Source organism: Leptosomus discolor, chromosome 20 (assembly GCF_034619465.1).
Source record: "Leptosomus discolor isolate bLepDis1 chromosome 20, bLepDis1.hap2, whole genome shotgun sequence".
NCBI classification, from domain to species: Eukaryota; Metazoa; Chordata; class Aves; order Leptosomiformes; family Leptosomidae; genus Leptosomus; species Leptosomus discolor.
Genome location: NC_141410.1, coordinates 3,849,299 through 3,855,949, shown reverse-complemented (window position 1 = coordinate 3,855,949; position 6,651 = coordinate 3,849,299). Strand labels below are relative to the sequence as shown.

The 6,651-nt window shown below is 58.9% G+C and overlaps 1 protein-coding gene across 1 annotated transcript; it reads left to right on the top strand.

Moving 5' to 3' along the window:
• Positions 1–1,177: 1,177 nt before the first annotated feature.
• On the top strand, positions 1,178–6,159 carry NECAP2 (NECAP endocytosis associated 2). The gene is made up of 8 exons (XM_086476053.1): positions 1,178–1,275; positions 1,955–2,055; positions 2,160–2,264; positions 3,416–3,497; positions 4,092–4,200; positions 4,565–4,739; positions 4,892–4,982; positions 5,364–6,159. Exons 1-8 carry the CDS (start codon positions 1,178–1,180, stop codon positions 5,410–5,412), a joined length of 810 nt encoding a protein of 269 aa, XP_086332179.1. The 3' UTR covers positions 5,413–6,159.
• The last annotated feature ends 492 nt before the right edge of the window (positions 6,160–6,651 follow it).

Here is a 6,651-nt window from a genome sequence, read left to right as displayed (position 1 = left end):
TTCTCCAGCCCGGGGACCAGGATACGTCCCGCCCGCGGGCAGGGCTCGGCGGCGTTCCTGCGGGAAGCCCCTTCGTCCCGGGAAGGTGGAGGATAAACACGGTACCGCGTGTTTTCACCCCAAAATGTGCGCCGAAAAGAAAACTGTTTTATAAGTTGTATTTTAAATAAATGTCTTCAAACTTTTAACGACTTTTTTTTTCCCCTCCTTTATCCCCGTCTCTCGCAGGGGCTGCTGCAAGACGGATGTTTCAGTGGCAGCTTAAGCTCCCTGTGCGAGGAGCTCCTTAAAAATTCATCAGGACGGTAAAATTTGGGAGCGTTTGGCTGCAATTGTGCTGCTATTTACCCAAAAAGGGGAAAATTTGCCCCGTTTTTAGGCCCGCTGGGGAGAAGTGGTCGGAGGAGGGTGGGAAGTGGCAGCGCTCAGGGGGAAGATGTAGTTTGCAAGGCCAGGTGTGAGCTGTCCCTGTGCTGCCTCTTGCCGTGGAGGGTAAAAGCAGCAATTTTTAATTTATTGGATTTATTTTATTTAGTTTTTTGCGATGTGGCGGCCTCTCCACTCGGGTGTTGTGCTCGAGAACGCCGGAGGCGGTGGGCCGAGGCCCTCAGGGTGCCTCTGGCCGAGGCCAGGGGGGGGTCGGGTTGTGCTGGCAGCTCCCCCGGGTGTTGCCTCCCTTTTAATTCTTAGTTTTCATACTTTTATTTAATGGAAAATCAGGAAAAAATGTGATTTTTAGTGCCTCGGCGTTGCTAACCAGGGAGGAAAGGTGCTGCAGGAGCCGGCGCGGCTGGGCGCTGACCGCAGCCGGGCGCTATGCAGCGGCTTGCCGCGACGGCGTACTGGTTCCCAGTTCCGGTATCGTACTGGGACCAGTTCCCCCCCCAGCACACACGTCCCTGCAGTGGAGCCTCCCGCCCACCAGGGGTCGCCGCGGCGGAAGCGCCTCCCCCTCCCTCGGCCCCGCCTGGGGAAAGGGGGCGGCACCATCGAGACGGGGCGGTACCATCGAGACGGGGCGGTACCACCGAGACGGGGCGGTACCATCGAGACGGGGCGGTACCACCGAGACGGGGCGGTACCACCGAGAGGGGGCGGTACCACCGAGACGGGGCGGCACCATCGAGACGGGTGGGGGCAGAGCGGCGGCGGGCGGAGTTCCGCCGCGACGGCGGCCATGGCAGGGGAGGAGGAGGAGTACGAGGCGGTGCTGTGCGTGAAACCGGCGGTGCACGTCTACCGGGTGCCGCCGCGGGCCTCCAACCGCGGCTACAGGTGGGCCCCGCCCTTCTCCCGTGGGCCCTGGCCCGCTGTGGGGCGCGTCTGTCCCGCCGGGGGTGACATGGCGTCCGTCCCCTCCCTCCCCGGAGGGCTCCTGCCCCTCCTGTCATGGCAATGTGGGGCGGGTTTGCCCGCTCCCCGTGGGGTGTGTGGGCCCTGCCTCTCGCTGTGGGGCAGCCAGGCCTGCCCCTCATGAGGTCTCTGCCCCCCCATCCCGGCCCCGCGCCCCCAGTGGGGGGTTCTCCATCCCGCCCCCGTGTGTATTTTGGGGCTCCTCTCCCGTCACTCCTCAGCCTGACAGAGGCCGAGCTCGGCTGTAGCTGCCGCGGCTCAGCACCTCTGAGGAGCTGCTTTCGAGCTGGAGATCCTGTGGAAAGGGAAGCGAAACCTCTGCTGTCATTCTCGCCCGGTTCCCCGCTGGGACCTGACGCCTGGTTTCGCAGGGAGCCCTCTGGTTTGGGGTGAAAAGAGGGATGTCGTGACAAATCTGCTTCCTTCCGCAGCGAGCAGGGGTGCAAGCGGGTTCTCGCTCGCGCCGCTTCGGTGCCGTTAACGAGGAGAATCAAGCAGATGAGCCCCGTGATGCGTCGTGGGGGCATTAAACAGGTGGGGGGGTGGTGTTTGGGATGCGAGAGGCGGCTCAGGCATCCGTCGCCGTTTCCTCTTTCTCCAGAGCTGCAGAGTGGCAGCTGGACCAGCCAGCGTGGAGCGGCAGGCTGCGGATCACGGCCAAGGGCAAGGTGGCGTTCATTAAGCTGGAGGACAAGACCTCAGGTAAGGAGGAGGGAAGGCAACAGCTCGGTGCCTTTTGAGGGGGAGGAAGTCACCCCAGAGACTCTATGCCCTGGTGTTAACCCGCTCCGGTTCCTCTTTTTCAGGAGAGCTTTTTGCCCAGGCGCCGGTGGAGCAGTTCCCCGGCATCGCCGTGGAGAGCGTGACGGACTCCAGCAGATACTTCGTCATCCGGGTCGAAGATGGCAACGGTACGTCGCGATACTGGGGGCACAGCGGGGGGGAGCTGCCCCAGGGCGTCTTCAGGGCCCTCGCTGCTCTTGTTCCCGAGGGATTCCTGCTGCCAAGGGCTAATCATTCCCTGCGTATGGTGGGAAAGGGACGGATTCTCTCGCTCCCACCGCGCTCTGTCCTTCATCGGCAATAAACCCAGTTTTGTCTGGTCGCCATCACGACAAACTTATCCACCCCGGTGCAGAGAAGCCGGCACCTCTTTACTGCAGCGCTGGGGAGCACGGGGGATGGCTCCACCTGACGTGCTTCAACGTTACATAAAAAAATTCAGCATTTTATACCCTTTTTCTGCAAATTCACGGTCTTTAACCTATTTTAACATCAGCATGCATGTTATGCCCACTATTAATTTTGACATTTACCATGATTGGTCCACCTTATTAACTAACTTCATTAATATTCCTATGCTAATACAGTCATTGGTTATCTTACTGGTCATGATCTGTGATAATACAAATCAGGATGGGGAGGAGGTGAGGGTCTTCACCTTAACATTCCTTAGTTTCTCTGGTTTCATCCCATAAGATAAGACGTGCCGAGAATGGGCACTTTCACCCCCTGTACCTGTCTCCTGCCTCCCTGTTCTGTTCCGGACAATTTCACAACCTGCAGCAGCTTTAGCTTTGACCTTCTTTGCGAGGCAGCAGCTGCTGTTTCTGAGCATCAGGGAGGTTTTGGGTGTTTCTTACTACAACGTAAACTAATATCATCAATACGTAGCGTCAGTTGTTCCTTAAAGCAATTAAGTCGTTCACTAAAAGCAATTGGTTATCAGTGAAAGTAATTATCTATTCAGAATGCAAACTGGATGGTAACTGTTTCATTTGGCCGCCCGGCGTGCGCGTGGGGCCGCCCCTGTGCGCAGGGTCGGCGCCGTGGGGCCACCCTCGGCTTGGACTCGCTTCTGCCGATTTAAAAGCTGGTTTTGCTGAGCCTGTGTGCGCAACCAACCAGCTAAAGGTCCATCCATCCACCCCTTCCCTCAGCCCCCGGGGTCCCTGCTCCAGCTGGAGGGGGCGGCAGGCACGAGGGCGGCTGGGGTGGGGTACCCCATCCCTCTTCCTCCGCTCCTTTGGGACTCCAGCCCTGACTCTTCCTCCTCCCCCAGGCCGCCGTGCTTTCATCGGCGTCGGCTTCGTTGACAGAGGGGATGCTTTTGACTTCAACGTGGCTCTGCAAGACCATTTCAAGTGAGTTCCCTCCCCGGGTCCTCTCAGCTCGACTGGTTTGCAGGGTTTGTTTTTTTTTGCAGGTGTCCTGTGTGTGTGTGTCCCCCCAAAATGGTGGGGGAGGGGAAGCTGCGAGCTCCTGCCGCGCTTGAGCGGGCAAGCGTGGTGCGAAGGGCTGGAAACGCCCGTTTCTCTGCGCAGCCTTTGTGCCGGCAGCTCGCTCCCTCAAACATTTCCCAGTCTGTATTACCAGGGTCCCAAACTGGTCTTCCCAGTGTAAAACTGGGCAAATTCCCTCATTCCTTTCTTTCTCTTCCTGTGCTACCAGTCAAGGGCTGCTCCTGAGGGACTGGGATGCTGCTTCAGCTCCTGGCAGCTGGTGGGGGTTTTGGGGGCAGGCTGGGATGTGCCGCTGGCTGGAGGCTCCGTGCGGCTCCGGCGCCCGAGGAGTCGTTCCCTGTAGCACGGCGCTCGGGCAGGCGGAGTCCCGGGTCACCTCCAGCTCCCTCAGGGATGTGCTGCCAGGCAGGGGGGGTGGGTTTGGGCAGGATTGATCCGGGAGAGCCTCAGGCTGGTGGGTGACGTGTCATTTTTGTGCTTATTTCATCCCTGCAGGTGGGTGAGGCAGCAGGGCGAGCTGGCCAAACAGGCCGAGAACCCCCAGCAGGGACCCAAACTGGACCTGGGCTTCAAGGAGGGGCAAACCATCAAACTCAACATCGCGGTGAGGGCTTTGCCCGGCGAAATCCGCCTTCCCCTTGGGGGTGGCACGAGAGGAAGCGGCGGCTTCTCCCCAAAATCCCTGCGCAGGGGGAGGGCCGGAGCAGAGCCCTTCGGGATAACGCTGCGTGCGGGGATGGGAGGTTGCGTGGCCGTTCCCAAAACGGGGCCTGGGGGTTCGTGGTGGGGATTTGAGGGTAAAAAACATCCTTCTGCTGCGCCAGCTGGGGGATGCTGCAGCGCTGCAGGGTTTTTTTTTTCCCCCAGAATGAAGCAGTTTGGCTTCGTGTGGGCCACGGCTGGGAGGAATCCCGCTCCAGCTCTGGATTTAAACGTGGCACCGCCCAAGTTTCCCCCTCTTCTTTCAGAATATGAAGAAAAAGGAAGGAGCCGTGGGAAACACCAGGCCACGTCCTGCGGGTCCTGGGGGCCTGAGCTTGCTCCCACCACCTCCTGGAGGAAAATCGGCTTCGGTTTGTCCTTCCGGAGAGCGGCCGTCTTGGCTCTCCGCGCCCGCCCAGCTCCCGGGCACCCCCATCACAGGTCCGTGGTCCCGCAGCCATGACTGCAAAGCTCTTCAGAGTCGGTTTTATCCGTCAAAGTTGGGAAAACAGAGGGGGAATCTGGGAGTAAGGGTGGGAAATAACTCCTGGTGTTTTGTTGTCTCTCTCTCTGACTTTCCTGGCCGCCGACAGACACCCTCTTGTCCTGGCCGCAGCCCGCTGCTGCTCCGTCTGCCGCCGCCGCCGCCGCCGATGTCTGGGGGGATTTTGCCAAAGCTTCAGGGTGAGGCCGTGTGGGATTTGTGTGTGGCACAGGCAGCCCCCACAGCGTGGGAAAAACCCCACCCATCCGGACCCAATCCCGCTGGTTCTGCTGAAAATCCCCCTGCTGGGGTGGGGGCACTGCTCCCTCCGAACACCCCTGTGGGATTTCGGAGTGGCTCTGGCAGCGTGGGGTGCAGATTCCCCGAGTTCAGTGCTGCCTTCCTCTTCCTCCCAGCGCGCCCCATCTTCCCCCACCGCTCTGAGCAGCGGGGAGAGTTTTGGGGTGACCCCGGAGGACCCGTTCGCAGCTGCCCAGCTCCCCCCCCCACATGCCACAGTCCCTTTCAGGGTCGGAAACCTTTTTTCCCCTATTTTTTTTTTTTTTTCTCTCTCTCTCCAGGTCGGCTTCTAACCAGCCCCAGGCGAACACAGGCTGGGTTCAGTTCTGACCGGGGCCCTTCATCCCTGTGGGTGCTGGGATCCTCGTGACTCCTTCAGGACCAAAGCAGGGGCTGTGGGACACCCGGCTCCTGCCCTTAAATCCCCCCCTTCCCAGCCTCAAAATGCTGAAATAAGTGCCAGAAAGCGAATGAACATGTGCCTTAAAACACTCCACACCAGCACCCTCCACCTCAGGGGCCTTTTCTTTTCTACTGGATCGCAGGAAACCTCTGAGGCTGCTCCTTTCTGCAAAAAAAAAAACCCCATCCACTTCGTCGCCCCTCCTTCGTAACGAGAGGGGGAGCGGGCGCTCGGAGCAGGACTCTCGCTCGCGCTGTCGCCTGAATGAAGGTGATTTTTGCTAAAGGTGGGTGCCACGGAGCCTCCTCCGCTTTCTCCTCGTGGATTTGGGCTGGAGAAATCCCCCCTGGAGCCACCTCGCCTGCGAAATCCTGACAAACATCCTGCTGAGGTGCCGAGCGTCACCCCAGTTTATTTTCCGAGCGCTTCGCTCAGCGAGGCGGGGGGCGGGGAGCCGAACCGCTTGCGTTTCGATGCTGCAATTCCTCGTTTTTTTTTTCCTCTGGGAAGTTGTTTTTCCTCCTCTGTTTGAAGACAGGTTTTTACTTCTTTCTGCGGACGTTTTATTAAGCGATAGGCGCCATGAAGGACACAACGGAGTCGGTCTCTTTGACAGAGCTGGGGTTGAGATTCCTCTTGAAGCAAATAAATATTTTCTTACCTATTTATGTTAAGGCCTTTCGCTGCGTTTCGCCTTTCTTTTGTTTCGGTGCCTTGGGTTTTTCTTTTTTTTTCCCTGTCCCGACTGGAGGCCGAGCGTTTTGGTTTCAGAGCTTCACTGCGCCCGGCAGCGAGCGCGCCAGCCCAGGTGAGAGATGTGACGCTTCAAAGCCAATAATAAAACGGTTTTGGTGCCAAATAGGGGTTTTTTTTCCCCCCCCACTGGCACAGAGGGGCCGTGAGGAGCTTTTGTGGTTCCCCCTCCTTGCTGGTGTTGAGGAGATGCTGTTGGACAGCGAAGCACAACAGACGCTCGTTGCTTAGCAGTGGTTTTGTGATCGCGAAGGGCTCCGGGAGGGGAAGGTAAGGGGAGAAATGAGGGGGGAAAAATAAGGTTTTTTGCATCCCCAAAGCGAGGGGGGAGCCACGAGCCCAGCGGAGGGACCCGAGACGCTGGAAATCCTCGATCCCACCTTCTCTCCCCGGCTCTGTCCCCCCGCTTCGCT